This window comes from Fulmarus glacialis, unplaced genomic scaffold (genome assembly GCF_000690835.1).
Source record: "Fulmarus glacialis isolate BGI_N327 unplaced genomic scaffold, ASM69083v1 scaffold16570, whole genome shotgun sequence".
Classification (NCBI taxonomy): domain Eukaryota; kingdom Metazoa; phylum Chordata; class Aves; order Procellariiformes; family Procellariidae; genus Fulmarus; species Fulmarus glacialis.
Window position 1 is genome coordinate 30166 of NW_009187268.1, and position 15843 is coordinate 46008.

Sequence of the window (15843 nt, forward strand, 5' to 3'; positions counted from 1 at the left end):
ATAAAAATTAAATAGTGCAACTACTAATGAGTGGAAACTAGGAAAATTAGATGACAAGGTTAGCTGAGATAAATGAACAGAGTTTTTAATACAACATCAGATCTAAGGCAAGTATTTCATTTATCAAAACAAACTGCATTTTTAAGTGGCAATTCAAAAGGGTTTTTTTGGTGTTTAATTTTTTTTTTAAACTTTCTGTAATTTTCTTATATATTGATATACAGCCTTTATTTCCTCTCCTTATAAGCTTTTCCTCTCCATTTTCTGTAATATTTGAGATATGGAAAATAATGAAGAGGAATGTTAGGACCTGCTAAGAGAAAATACCTCTTTTAGAGGACACAGACAACAGTAGAGGCTATAACCTCACCTTTACTTTTTCCTTCATCTCAGTCACCTTTACTTTTTCCTTCATCTCAGTTGTGGCATCCAGCTCTTCTGTTTAACACCCAATTTTTTTTTTTCAAAGGAACAAAGACGTTTTAATGATTCAAAATGAATCAACTTATAGTTTACCTGCCGAAGAAAGTTGCTATGGCCTTTCCTAAAACCAATTAGGATTGCCCCAAAGCTGATGCTACACAAAGAGACAGGATGTCTAAGCAGCTTTCATAAATTTTCCTGATTACAGTTCCATTAAAAGTGCCAAAAATATTCTTTCAGGAGTATCCTTACCTCTGAATTAATTACTTTAATCAGGAAGAAAATGTGATAAACAGTCTTAGTTAACACTGAAAGTTGACGGCATCTCTCTAGATACACTTGAATAGAAGGCTCTACCCTTTGCTGCAGTTTACTCCAGAAAAGAGTCAGTTCCCTAGAACAAGAGAACAATATTTCAGGGCCAGCAACGCAACCACTAATCTGATCACAAGAAATGCAAGGTTCAGAACAGTTTCTATTTTGTCTTTGGGAAAGGAAAAAAATCTGAATTTATTCACACCTTATCTTACAGAGAAAAGCTTTTATTAACATACCCACACTATTAGTATGTAATTTTCAAAATTATTACAATGACTCAATTCCAGAAGGACAGATCAGAATAAAACCAGTATTACCACAATTTATGCTACATAATTTACAGACTCATGATGTGGCCTTGAAAAAAGTCTTGTGAAGTAATTTACTCTTCACTCCACAGACTGGAATTTTACACTTCTGAATTCTTAGTAATTACTAACAGCTATAGGAGGAAAAAGCTATAGCTTTTCTCTCTGGTTGATATATTTTTCTTGAGCTGCTCTGCTTTAAGAGCTGAATCTAATTGTGATTTAGTGAGAAATTAGCCCCCAAAGCCAAACAGTATTACTGTATCTACATTATCTCACTAGTTCATTCCTCCTTAGGTGCAAATAGCCAAGAGTATTTAGTACCTTGTGGAATGGTGTAACCCCCAAAACTTTAGCAGAATCTGTTAAAGCAAAATCCTGCATTAGCAGATGTTCTCCTGCTGCTGCACATAAAAAGGAGGTGCACAAACAAAGCAAATTCTTCAGGAATTGTACAGGTTTGGAAGTACAACCAAACTGCTAGCTGTTGGAAATTCAGACCCTAACAGCTCAAATATCTGCCAACAAAGACCAGTTATTTGTTCCCACATTAATGAAAGCAAGCCCTAAACAATAAGTATCTTCATCTAGCTTATTATTTTGGTTATACTAGTAAAGAGCTCCTTCTTTTCTAGAAGTTTGTTAGAGAAAGAAATACTGTGTTATGAAACAAGGACAGATTAGAACAGTACTTATGCATTAAATGTTGACATAATGCTGACTAGCTGCCTGCAGATATTAAATTCCTTATTTCTACAAAGTAAGATTATTGACAAGAAAAATTAATAACCATCTACTGGTATTTGTAAATGCCTCATCATTCATGGAGCCTTCAAATTACCATAATGGAAGCTAATCTTGTCAAATACTTTTTTTTTTCTTTTTCTTTTTTAGCTTTCCAAGAGCCTTACCTCCTTCCTCCTTAGCTCACAGATTTCATCAGCTAAATAAAGTTAACTTATGGCTTATGTATCAGCTCTATCTTCCCCAAACTACTTTTTGTTCCACTAGATCGAAAACAATATTCAAACTCACCAGGCACAGTACATCTCTCCTTGTTGCAGCTGGCGAGATAAAAATGCTGCACATAAAATTAGAGCACTTTTTTCATCTCCATCAGATTCTAGGTTACAGATCATTTCTAGAGCATCTTTGCAATCTACTTCTGCAATCTAGAAGGGAAGAAAGAAAACAACACCAAGACTAAGAAAGTGGTTTCATTTTCAGACATACAGTCATCTGATCCTTTGCAAAAAGACAGTAATTTACTTAGTGAATATTTAACTCTATCAGATAGAGATAAGCTTGAAAGCAAACCAGTGCATTTCTAGATAGTGTTCAAACTGATTATGCCAGCAGAAAAACGGTTTTATTAAAGTGAATATAAACTTGTTTCTCAGACATAACTTATTTGTACTTACTGTTCCAGTCACCTAAAAATTTTAACTTACATCATTAATTATTCATATATATTACATACATATGATAATTGTAATAAGCAGATTTATAACTTTAAATTGCAGCCTAATACAAACCAGTTTACTAGTCACTGATGTTACTACTGCTTTAATACAACAGCTGGGTGATTAATGAATCCAAAGCTTAACATGAATGTTCCAGTATTTTTAAAAAAATTAAAGATAAAAAGAAAAGGGAAGCCGTACAGTAAGAATCAGGTCAATTGAATGCTTTTCTAGAAGAACATTACAGTCTCTGCAACGTAACTTATTTGTTCAAGCAACAATGGAAGCACTTAGTTTTGTAGCAAACCAAAGGAAAAACCACAGTCACCCGGTAGTACTAGACAATTGTATCAGTACTGAATCAGCACACTTGTTATAACCACCACTGACTAATTTGATTCGCAGCAGACTGGTTTGATTACATCAATTAGTGCATCTGGCAGGACATGCTGGTATATACTCTTTGAAACTGGCAGTTGAAGAATAACTTGATCATTGCAACAGCACTGTTTGAAGTCTCTCTTGAGAAATCACAAGACCACCCAAAGCAAGAAGCAGTAGTGCCCACCCAAACACCCAGCCAGTTTGGTACTTTGGATAAGGTGGCAGCACAGCTTGGTTGGGCACCGTGGTATCCAGCTATTGGTCCAGCAATCAAACTGCAATTTTGAAGAGTACAGCAACTCATTTTTTCCTCTAAATTGAGACTTCGTAAAATATACTAATAACCCTTCACTGAACATCATTTGAGGTTTAATAACCTCAAAGTCATCTTCTAAAGTAAACTGCATTTCTCAAGACCTCCAAGAGGATGGATTAACATAACTGTAATACCAATTTAGACTGAAGGTCTGCTTTGCTCAGCGCCCCATCTCAGACAGGGACCATCAGTTAAAAGCTTAGGGAAGAATACGGGAAACTGAACTTACAATAAAAGGGATTTTTTTCTGAAATGTTTTTCCAGCCTCTCAAAGTTCCTAAGGGACCCAGCTTCCAGCAAAGGTCTGTACAGGTCCAGCCATCAAGTCTGTCACTCTAGCATTTTCACATACTGCAGATTTGAATTCTTCACATTATAGAAGTAAACTATTAGACTAATCCAAGCTGCAAATGAGCTAAAATGCTACTTTTCTGCCTATTCTGAATGGATATCAAAATTTCCATACCACTGAAGAGTGAGCTGGACTTCTTTTTGGTTTACCTTTTTTTTTTTCCATTTTCTTACTGTTCTTGCACTACGAAACAACTATCATTTTCAGTTCAGAAGTCCACCTTGACATGTTAATAGCGTATCTGCCTTCTCTTGGTAATATATGAACTTTCCAGAATGGTTAGTAATACTGCAAATCATGCTGCAGCTGAAGCTGCAAAGCTAAGCAACCCAAGCAATCCAAGGTTTGGAAATATCTGAATTAGGTTCTCTGTGATAACGCAGTCTGAACTTATCTGTATGTTATGGCATCCTAAGAAACAAGGCTACCCCATTCCTTTTGTCCACGGGATTCACGGTTCATTTACTGATCGAGCCCATTCTGCTTTGGGAGTGCGGTGGGGCTGAGCATGAAGGAAGCATGCTTGCAGGGTCACAAATTCCAAGTTCCCTTGAGAGTCTTCAGCAAACAAACACGGGACTGCACAGCCCTGTCACAGCTCCTCGTGAGCCCGTTCTGGCAGGGCCTAAAGCAGTCAGAGCTAGGAGGGTAAGACCGATCTGATCCTACTGAGCATCAGAAGAACATGCCCAGTGAAAAGCTGTCATCTTAGAATTCAGTCTATATCTAGGGTAGGAAACTTTTCCAACTCTACTCACTGCATAGTTTTCATCCCTTTAAGATGAATTTCAATATGCTCAATACTTATTATTATAAAAAGGTGACAGAGACAAAAAGACAGCAGAGAGATACAGACAGTCAAGAAAACTGACAGTTGCAGTTAGTTTTCCTTTAAGAAGGAAAAAAGCTCAGATGAAACTTTGGGCTGGGATGAGAAATGAAGATGTCACCTGGAAGAATGCAGAAGAACAAAGCTGTCATCTCTTTTTTGCCTTTTGCATTTAAATAAGAAGGATTTTATATTTCAAACCAGATCAAATATCTGATTTCACCTTTAATTTCACCTGGGCATTTGGGTCAAAAAAGGTTACATTTATTCTCTGAACTAAAAGTAGCATCTAAAGGGCCCCATTCTATGTACTAGGTACTACACAAAAAGCTATAGTTAAAATAGTAAGAGTGGGAAAACCATTATTTTCACTTTACTAACAAGATCGGAGGCAGAGTTTTAAAATACTTTAAGCAAAATCAAACATATAGTTGTGGCAGAGCCAGAAAATGCTTACTAGCAACCTAATATTACACTTCCACAAGTGTTTTAATCGAGTCATTACTAGTCAGTTTAACAGTGACTTAAATGAAAGGAAAAAACAAAATACCAAAAATATTTTAGATAATTTTTTAAAAGAAAAACCTCTTCTACAGAAAGACAGCCTATAATTAGTGACTTCATTATCATTAAAGAAATAAGCCTAAAAAAAGTTCTTAAATTTTTTTACTTACTTCTTCCATTAGCTTTTCATTTGGTGATCCTGAACAAAGACAGACCAGGTAGGTTTGCTTGAAATTGCCTTTTGCACTGATTTCTGGATGGTCAGAGCACAGTTTTGCCAGGGCAGTAGCTTGCGTTAACTGCTTTGTTTTCATTAGGTGCTTAATACGCATATCCAGCAGGACGGGGCCTTCAAACACTAAAAATTCATTCACTTCAAAGAAAAACAAGCCAAAATATTACACACACGTTTCACAGCAGGTTACAGAGTTAACAGATGGCATTTACTCATTCAAGGTTAACCCCTAAAATTTATACAAATCAAAAAAGGTACAAAAGGTATGAAGCGTAGGCAAGAAAAAGCGTCTTTGAGAACTGTACTTGTTTATTTTAAGGATTCCTTGCTACAGGAGACCTTTTATCTACCTGCAGGTTTTAATTCATTCTAATTTCTTGGCAAAATAGCTGCATGCAAAACAGATTTAGAAAGCATATAAATATTAAAATATTTAGATACCATTTAATTATAGTTCTACAGTAAGACAAATAACACAAAACCACTTCTCTCACATCCTTCTGTATATGTTTGTGCTATGCTTTTGCTAATAGTTGCGTATTAAAGACCTTGGTACGGAAGGATGAATGTGACAAGTGTAGAAGCATCTGAAGTTCTTTGTGTTGGTGTTGAATATTTTGTATTACACACCCATACAATGCAGTCAAACGGCTTTAAAAGTTTTGCAGTCAAACTCCAAAAGTTTTTCAGCCAAGTAAGTTTCCTACAAAAAAGAGGCTTGTTTTATATACACTTGACTGTGTATAGTTTAAAACTCAAAGACACAGGAATGGCTGTATTTTATTCAACTATATTCTGTAGATATGCTGCCACCAGAGTTAAAACTCTACTGTCTACTCTAACAACCTAACTCTAGGTGCTTCAGTGGAAGGCGCAAGAATCCTACAAAAAAGGGAAGCACAGGGTAACGTTCCTACTCTTACACATACATCTCAGGTCTCATCCAGATCTTCAAGATCAAAATCACTTCAGCTTTGAAGCATGAGGTTTAGTACTACCTCCAAAGTATTTAAAGTTATTAAAACTAGATAAACACAGGGACAATCGATTTTGTTTAATCCTTTTGACATCAACCCCTCCCTGAGACAACTATTTCTACAAGCTAGTTACATACTGCATGAAAAATCTTTTTGGTTTTCAATTACCCACATCTTAATTTCACGACACGTTCCCTCAATCTTTTAAAAACAACAGAATTTTCTACTGTTTTTTGTTTCCATTCCTTCCTGAAAAACAGCAGGTTCATGATATTCTTTCAATGTTAGGGTAAAATATTGATCTTTTCTAAATGAGATTTTTTTCCAGCCTTTGAGTATTTTCATCATGCCTTCCTGAAACCTTCCGGGCATTTGCAGCGCTCACTTTCTGACACATCTTGGTAGAAACATTCATTATATTCCTCTTAATTTACTCGCCTTGAATTTCACTTGAATCCTGTTTCCCATTCACCTAATTTATATTTTCTTGACTTCCAAAGTCCTGTTCAGTCTTGATGAAAAAATTAATTTCAGCATCTGCAAAATTAATTACCTCTCTAGTATGTGGAGTGTTAGTATACCAAACATGAAGTTTACCAAAAGAAAGAAGACCTCCTCATTTTATTCTTTGCTTCCTCCCATCCTAGTTAGTTTTTGATTCATGATCACCTTTCATTTTATCTCATGGTTTCTCCTTCTTTCAGCTTCTTATACAGGATATTACTAAATGCCCATCTTGCAATCAAAATTAGGTCAACCGTTTTCTTTGCACAGAATTTTAGGGCAGAAAATACTGCCTTTTGCAGAAATCAGGCCTGTTAGACCCCGTCATTATCTTTCATGCATTTTCAGATTTATGGTTGAATTATCATTTCAACCAATTTGTTAGCTATTTGTTCAGGATCCTTGTGCACTATTACAAATGATCAGCGATGGCTCACTGATGTGTAAGAATATTCAGTCAAATACAAGTTCTTTCTCCCCTTCTCCATGTCGATGAAGATATGACCAGATTTTTACTCATGTAGGAACAAAGGAAAACTAGAGTGCACTAACAGACAATTGGCAGATGGTAACCATTTTTGTGTTTATTAGAGGACATTTGCCTTTTAAGCAGCAGAACAAATGTTCCTTTGATGTCATTACCAATGCCTTATAAAAAACACTCATACTCTTGTCAACCCACAAATGACCGACTGATTAATTACATTCAATAGTTTTAGCCTTGCTCTTCCTCCTACCAGGTACCAGTAATCCTTTCACCCACAGTGCTTACTTCCAGCTAATCTGCCTGGAATAACATTGGAACATTTTACCTTATTTCTGTAACAAGATACAGGAAGACCTTAGACTTTAAGCTATATTGGTAACCCAAGACATTTCACCGTGATTTATTATTACAATTACTGCATTTAATATTTTAGAGACTGTGTTCTATCTGCTCGTCCTCAGTAATCCCCTTCCTTTAGTGTTTACTGCTTCAGCCAGCCTACCTTGCATAAGCATCAGAACATTTTCTGTTATCTTCTCAACAAGATATAGGAAGACCTTGGGGTTAAAGCTACATATTAGCTCTTAAGCCTTTATTCTAATCCAAATGATTATAATCATTACAGTTAACATCTGAAAGCTCATTCAAAACACAAGTTTTAATTATATTTATTTCGTAACTGAACTACATACAACATTTTGAGACAAAAAAACTGTGCTGAGGTTGCAGGAGCAAGTCTATGGTGGGGAAGAGTCTTAAGGCTAAGATTTTTTTTTTAACATTTTAAAAACATATTTTATAGTGTGATGTCTATTTCAAAAGTTATTGCAGACAAATTGTTAGTTTACCATAGCAAATATAACTTCATAAAAATGCTTTTTCAGCACAAGTGCTTTTTCAGCACAAGTTAGTTAACCTCTATGAGCACAAAACCTGCAGTACTTGTTGAGAATGATACAGTTTATCAATAGCATGATTCTTGGAAGAATTATCAAATGTTGTTTTTGTGCAACGCTCCACCATTCATTAAAATTCAGAAACTTATTTTTGTGCAAGGTATGTGCAGATTTCATATAAAATTACAGAACTAACATGAGAGGAAAAAAAAGACAAGCAGATGACATCTGACAGATGGTACTATGATCTACTAACTCTGGCAAATAAACTTGGAGATACTGGAATCTAACCTTTTAGACACAGTTTCCCTGTTATTCCCTTGAATCCCATAGCTGCAGTCTCAGGTCATACTACCAAGTGATTCCTTGTCAAGTCCACAAGAACTACCACGACTTTTACTACAGGTAATGCTCATACCATACATGAATTAAAAAAGAGAAAAGATAATCCATAGATTAGTAGCACACAAGAGCATGAATAAGCTGCGAGCACAGTTCTGTAGTAGTAAGTTCTCTATGGTGGACAGTCCACATGTATGTCATGTTTTGGCTGACTGGAAGACTTGTAGAGCACAAAGCAAAGAATTTTTGCCTTACTGAAAGCACTCAATCCTACTAACTCTACCCTTCGCCAATTCTTGGGTAGGTACGATTCATCTACTACAGACCTTTTTTTCTTCTCAACCTCACTCTGGCCAAGGAGGATGAAGGCAGGAGGTGAATGTACATGTGGACTATCCATCTCAAAGAACTTCAGTTACTAGTCAGTAACCTCTTTAGTCATCTTCAAGTGTTAGTCCACATGTGCGTTCACACTGTGGGTGACTCTGAACTGTACTCGATACTTTCATATTTACCTGGAGCTGGGTCTCAGAATCCTTCATGCAAACAACATCTCAGCACAATTCTGCTGAATGCAGCACCAATCCTGGATGCTTCTACGATGGCATACTGTCTGGTGAAAGGGTAAAAGAAGTTCCAGGTGGCTGCTTTGAATATACCCAGGATGCAAACACTTTTGTTTGTTTGGTTTTGGTTTTCTTTTTTTTTTTTTTTTTTTTTTAAAAAAAAAGTGAGGCTGCTGGTATCATTCGACTTCTGGCGGCGGATGCTCTGATTACTGAAAATAGTTCCGTGCTGGCTGTTTAAATTCTAACCTGCCTATTATCTACCTTGATAATCTCTGAATAGTGATGTTTGTGTCCTTGAACCTCTTCTCAGTGGGACATACTTCAAAGTCTGCCTACTACATTTAAACTTATGAAAAATTCAAGAACTTAATTCTTGACATCCATGTTTAAATCTCTAAGGATAATCAGAATCAGATAAAAAAAGCAGCAGCAGCCTGGCTTTTTGTAGGGTTATCTCAGATTCTTTTCCTCTAGACAATTCTTCCACTCACACACAGTGCCAGCTGAGAAGATACCAATGACAGCTTTGAAGGATTTCACCATCACTACAAGAAAATGACAACCTTGAGGATGGAAAACCAGGTTCATGCTGAAGAGCACAAGCCACACTCACAGAAACTGAAGGTGGAAGTGCAGTGTTTTACCATTGCATAGGTTATCACATAACCCAAACCACTTAGGCATACTTCAACTTTCAGTCTTTGGTACACTAAGCAAGAAGGCCAACCAGATTAGCCACACCACTTCAAGAAACAAATTCTGGTTGTCATGAATTCAGATCAGCTTCAATTCAAGATTAAATCAGTCCTGATCTCAAATTAAGCTATCTGGTAGTTCAAGAGAGGCCAATAAGACGGAAGACCCATTATCATGCGAAGAATTAAGACTGTCTTACTAAGGTTTCCTTCCCTAACCAATCAATGAAGCAGAGAAACATGGAAAATTCCTCTATCAAGAGGAATGCAATCTCTCTCATGTGCAATCTCAAGAAAAAAGTAGCCACACAGCTGAAACCTGAAGTAGTAGCAGGTCCAGTCAACATGCAAATGCAATGCAATGTCTGACAGCAATATGAAAACAGTTGCTGAATACTAAAGCAGGTGAACCATTTACTTTCAGACTAGTCAGTGATCACAATTAATACTGCCATCTTGAATTTAATGATGAGGATAAGATATTTTATTTTCACATCTAGGATATCTTTCCAAATTTCTTTCTGCTTTGGTACTGAGACTAGTTGTTCCCACCATTTGAGGTCAATGGAAACTGGTTAAGCGGTGCTCCACAGCAAAGAATGTTACCAACGTGCTCATAAAGGATCTCTGAAATATTGTTTGAGAAGATTGGTACTTTGCTATCCTCATGACCCAATGGGATCATGTAACTTTGGGTGATCTCTTAAGTCTAAAATGCCCGTGATACTACATAGACAAAACTCAAAATTTGATAGACATTCTTTAAAGACACAAGAGACAGGTTTAGGTGGAAAAAGAAGAAAATTCACATGAACAAGCAAGTAGTTTACAGCTCCTGTGCACAATTTTAAGAGGTAATACTATTGAGGAACCAGAATTTGAATCAAGAAGTTGCAGGCCTAGTCACGTAATTGTTGTGGGTCCTGTTGGTTAAAGACATAGGCAAGGGACAGAAGCAAGAAACAATAAGATAAGCAGAACTGGGGAAAGGATCTCTCTTTTTGGCACTGAACTGCTCTGAGGGAGTGGAATATTGCTTGGGCATTCATGACACAACACCAAACAGATTCAGGAAACTCAGAAGGAGTTTCTCTCAGGAAATCTCTCAGATGGCAGCCCTGAGTAGTGCTATTAACTCCATATGTCCACTTAGGGGGCCCACAAATGACATCCAAAGACCCTGCTGACAATCTAGTTTACAAATATTCCAAAGACTGTTACACTGGAATTAAGGTTGAAGACTGCTGAGAGAGTTGTCCAGTGAAAGAGGGTAAGTGGCAGCCAGTGGGAGTGCTGGATTAGAGACAAGAAAGCCAGCTCTCTGGGCAATGGAGTTTTGGTATTACTGAAATATCCTTCAAATTACTAAAATATCCTTCAAATTACCAAGAAGATGACACAAAAAAATGCAGTATTACAGAGGATGACAATAGGTAGAGAACAGCTTGCCAACTAAGTAACAAAAATATGGATATGTAGTATGACAGTCTTGCCACTGACACAAGTAATAACTGTAACAGGAGTCAGTCAAGTCCAAGGCAGAAGCATCCTGAGTAAACAACATTCAGGAGTAAAAGGAATCCCGAAATGTCCATAAAACACTTCCAGGAAAACACTGATAAAACAAATAGTCATCAAAACCAGATTCATGAGGGAGTTCTTAAAAACCCTCAAATATAAGCCAAGTAAAATATTAATTAAACCTCTCTCTTAGAAGTACCTTACTGTTAAGAGGACTAGAAGGTAGTTGATATAAAGCTAGTGAAAGAGTACTCTGGAGGACTCTGAGAACTGCATAACAACCCAAAATCTGTATTAGAAGCATAATGAATTATTAAAAGAAGCAGCAAAATGCAAATCTTGTGGAAGAGTAAACACAACTTTTGTTAAAAAAAAAAAAAAAAATCACATTATACATTTACTGGACTTATCTGAGGGTGTTGTGATAATATGAATAAAGGAGATCCAATTAATTTTCTAGAGGCATTAAAAGAAGTCCCTCAAACCCCTAAAGATACTAACCTATCTTGGTAGTAAAAGGAAGATCCTTATACGGATAAACTATCAGTCAAAGAAAAAAGGAAAAAAGAAAACAAACTCTCAGTGGGTTCCCTGAGAATCTGTACCAGGACCTCTGCTGTCCAGTATTTTTATAAATGTTTGGAAAAGGCGGGTAGAGGACAAGGTGACAAAACATGATGATAAAAGCAGGGTAGTAAAAACATGCCAACAATAAAAGACTGAAGAGGACTGCACCCCATAATGTGGGATAACAGACAAAATTAAAATGCTGATAAAAAACCCAAAGTGATTTTCATTGGGAAAAAACACAATCCTAACTGTACATACAGAAAAACAGGCTGTGATTAGGGGAAAATCCTAACACTGAAATAGGTACTACTCCTTAAGAAAGAAATTGGGACTAAACCAGACAGTTTTAAGAATAAATCAGTTCAATGCTCAGTCAAGAAGCAAGTCTAATATTAGGAAATACTACGAAAGGAATGCAGAATGAAGCAGAAAATCAGTACATCTACATGTTGACTGCTGAATAAACCTTTGGTCCCTGATATGGATATGGGAGGAATGGGACAGTAAAGCTAGAAGATGGTAGGGAATAGACACTACAGAAGAAAGAAGATGGGATATGACAGCAGTCTGACAAATCATGTTTTATGATGCATTCATTAAAAGACATGAGAATAGTTTACTTTTTAATAACTAGAGAATATCACACAAAATAAGCAGGCATCAGGCTAAAAGGAGGCAGACAGTAAGAGGAACTACTTTACTTGACGTGAGAACTGCATAACTCTGCCACAGACGCTTAGGTGTGACAGTTCATACAGATTCTAAAACCAGTTAGGCAAAGAATCAAAAAAACAGCTAAGACTTATTAACACAAGGATACCACTTCTGCATTGCAAATCATTAACAATGGAAATAATACATCAGGAAAGTATCACTGTAAGCCTCTGCTGATCATATACTCTTCCCTATGCAACTGTGTTAGCCATTCTCAGAACTCAGGTCTAAATGCATCTTCAGTAATGGCCCTCTTTGCATTTCATAACTGAGTAAATGCCATTCTTATTAAAAAAAAAAAAGTATTTTTTGTTTTATGTCAAATAATTTTTGTATACCACTACTCAACTTACCCCATCGTAAAATCTCCCTTCACATGGCTTATAAAGAAAATGGCAAGAGATCTGCAGGTACGATTACGTTTTATGCAAAATACCAACATTAAATTCTTTGTATATTCCTAGGAACATACTGTCTTAATAATTCAGACAATGCTACAAGTGTATTTATTTATATAGCTTATAAATTATCACATAAACTATATATTCAATAAAAGACTTCCATATATCGTAACAATATTTCAATGTATTATAAAAGTGAGGCATATTTTATCCCAATCATTGTTTTAAATTTTACCTTTATCTGGATCCAACTGTTCCTGGGAAAGAATACCACACAACACTGGGTTCTTCCACACTCCCTTCTCTTGTGTAAGTGTAGTTAAAATGTGCAGTTCCCGGCTGCCATTTTCCATCAAGTTTTTATGAGCCATCTGAAGAACATATTTTACAAAACAAAGTATTGTTAAAAAAAGATATTAAGAATGTGTCTTTTATACTCCTTTATACCTAATGTAAAAAAAAAAAAACAACCCTTACCAGAAAAAGAGTTAAATGTGTCACAAAACAATCTTAATATTCAGCCTATATAGGTTTTACTTCTGCCTCTGTCACCTAAGATTTAGGCTGAGAAACCAAAACAATTGAGTGCTCCAAACTCGCCTTGAGATTTATTAACATGGTTACTTCTTAAATTCTGAAACTAAATTTTGAAATAGGCCTCCCTTTTAAAAATGGATGAGCAAATTCTCTGGGTCCACATATTGGTCTGGCACCAGCTGCCTAAACTCTTATTCTTTTCAGACTTCAGCAGCTAAATTTTTATGCACTGGAGACACTGAAGAAAATATTTTTGTAAAGGTGAAAGACTTAAGCTGTAGGACCTCACTGCATGGTTCTATGCAAATATGATGAAGGCAGGCGGGAGTCAAAATCAATTAAAATAGTTTCTACTGCATTTAGATACTAGGATAAATTCTGGAAGTAGATGTATGCTTGGGAGCAAACTAAATACCTGCAAAAATCTGTGGCTTAAGTAGTAACTACTTACACAACTAACACTGTTCCTTTAAAAAAAAAAAGAAAGAAAGGGCTCATCTCTCTCTCTTCACTTTTCTTTTACTTTTCCACCTGCTCTGAAGGCTGTGGAACCTCCCAGCACGACACACAACTTCTTCAGAATTGATTTACATCAGGCAGTTGCTAGTCAAAATTCACTCTAAAAACAGCCTTGCATCTTCCTATGTTATTTAGGCTGAGAATCCTGAGGTAACGGTATCTATTATTCCTTACTTTTCCCTAACTCCCACTTTTTTTTTTTTTTAACTGTAGGCAGGACCTCCCACTACGTATTTCTGATAAATATTGAGGAGCTGAACCGGTTTCAACACCCTCCTTTAAAGCAGAGCTCTAATTCTTAACCAGCTAGTGCCCTGTGAGAGATCTAACGATCCTGCAGTATCGATAGATCTTTCATTCATAAGTCTCAAATGTACAACCATAAATAGTAAAGAATGACTTATATGGTATTATTTCATTTCTAACAGTGTTAATAGACAATTATCTTTTAAAACATGAGATTTCTTTCAAGTATCTGAAAATATTTTTTTCTCCTCAGCTGCTACATGAACTACGACAGACAAATGGTATGACTGACAGCAATTACTGCACAGTACCTAGGATTTCCAGCTGAAGGCCTTGATCTTTATCAGACATCAGGAAACAAGCCTTCAGACGTGCTACATACTTAATATCCCTAGGTTTCCAAACCATTCTTAAAAGCTATTAAGTCTTCATTTCATGAATCAAACTCACCTGTACAAAAGTCTGAAATTCTTCCCATTTATTTTCAGGTAAATCAAGAGGCAGACACAGTAGAAGTTCAATACAGCTTCTGGAAGTCAAATGGGAATATTATTTGAGGCAAATTTTGGCTTTTAAAATGTATAATCAACAATTCTTTATTCTAGTATCCAAATAGTTATTTGTTTGAAATGCCAAAGTCACAAGACAGTCTGCTTTCTTTGAACATATAAAGAAAAGAAGGTCACGGTCACTTTGCAGAAACTATAAAAGCAAACTCTCTAAAAGACACCGATTTAAAAAAAAAATTGGATTTCTCTTTGTAGTCCAACCCTGTAACAGCCTGTGTAAATTGATGCACTTTCAGATTGCATGCAGATCAATAGTAGCAAAGTGTTTCAAGACAGGGATGTTGGCTTGTCCGAGATCAGGAGTCCTTCTCAAGACTGCCCCATTTCCAACAACCAAAGATATTCTCTCTCACATACAGCATTCACCATGAGGAAGAATGCTGTATGTGAGAATTCTATTTAGGATTTCTATAGATTGTGAACTGGATTGGGAAAGCATTTAGGCAGTGAAAAGTTAATACCATACAGGTTGGTTTTAGTAACTGAAAAATATACTCACAGTGCTAAACGTTCAAGCACAAAGGCTACATTTTCACACTCAGAGGTAAGATAAGGTCGTGCTTTAACGTAACTTCGGATAGCCACTGTATACACCTCTAACAGGGGCAGAGGGTCTTCCGACGTTTTCCACTTTTCTGCATATTCCAGCAAAGTCTGTTTAGGAAAAGGAAAAAATAACCCCAAAATTCAGGAACAAATGTAAGTTTTTAGTTTTATACTCCTCAATAATAAATTATCCTTCTTAATGATTTCATCTATCTCCTTAGTAGGAATTATATGTTCTCAAAGCATGCTTTTTTCCCTTAAAATTTATTGTTTCATTAACAACTGGATCTTAAACTCCACACACAATCATTCTCTGATCATATAAAAATGCTATGAGTGACCCTTCCCCCCTATGGTATCACCATACGATTCATTTTACATTCATATTTTCCAAATACAGAAGCCTGAAGAACATATCTGGGAACATACATACTAAACATTTTTTGCAGAAATTCATAATTAAGGGACTGAAAACTCATTTTTTAGACATTCACCTCTACAGTTCAGCTTCTAAAGCAAGTAAATCTGAAAATATTAGCCATTATTTTAACTTCTCTACTTTTAGGAACAGTTTTACATTTCTTCTCTCTTGCTACCTTGCCAATACAGATATCTTCA

The 15843-nt window shown here is 36.1% G+C and overlaps 1 protein-coding gene across 1 annotated transcript in view; it reads right to left on the reverse strand.

The window, feature by feature from the left end:
- ZNF292 (zinc finger protein 292) overlaps positions 1 to 15330 on the reverse strand; it is a 23997-nt gene extending 8667 nt beyond the window's left edge. Inside the window, exons 1-6 of the mRNA XM_009574584.1 lie at positions 15179 to 15330; positions 14561 to 14639; positions 13044 to 13179; positions 5068 to 5270; positions 2085 to 2221; positions 676 to 817 (exon numbers count right to left, since the gene is read on the reverse strand). Of these exons, the coding sequence (XP_009572879.1) occupies positions 676 to 817; positions 2085 to 2221; positions 5068 to 5270; positions 13044 to 13179 (618 nt within the window). The 5' untranslated portion in view covers positions 14561 to 14639; positions 15179 to 15330. The remainder of the gene's footprint in view (positions 1 to 675; positions 818 to 2084; positions 2222 to 5067; positions 5271 to 13043; positions 13180 to 14560; positions 14640 to 15178) is intronic.
- Positions 15331 to 15843: the final 513 nt, after the last annotated feature.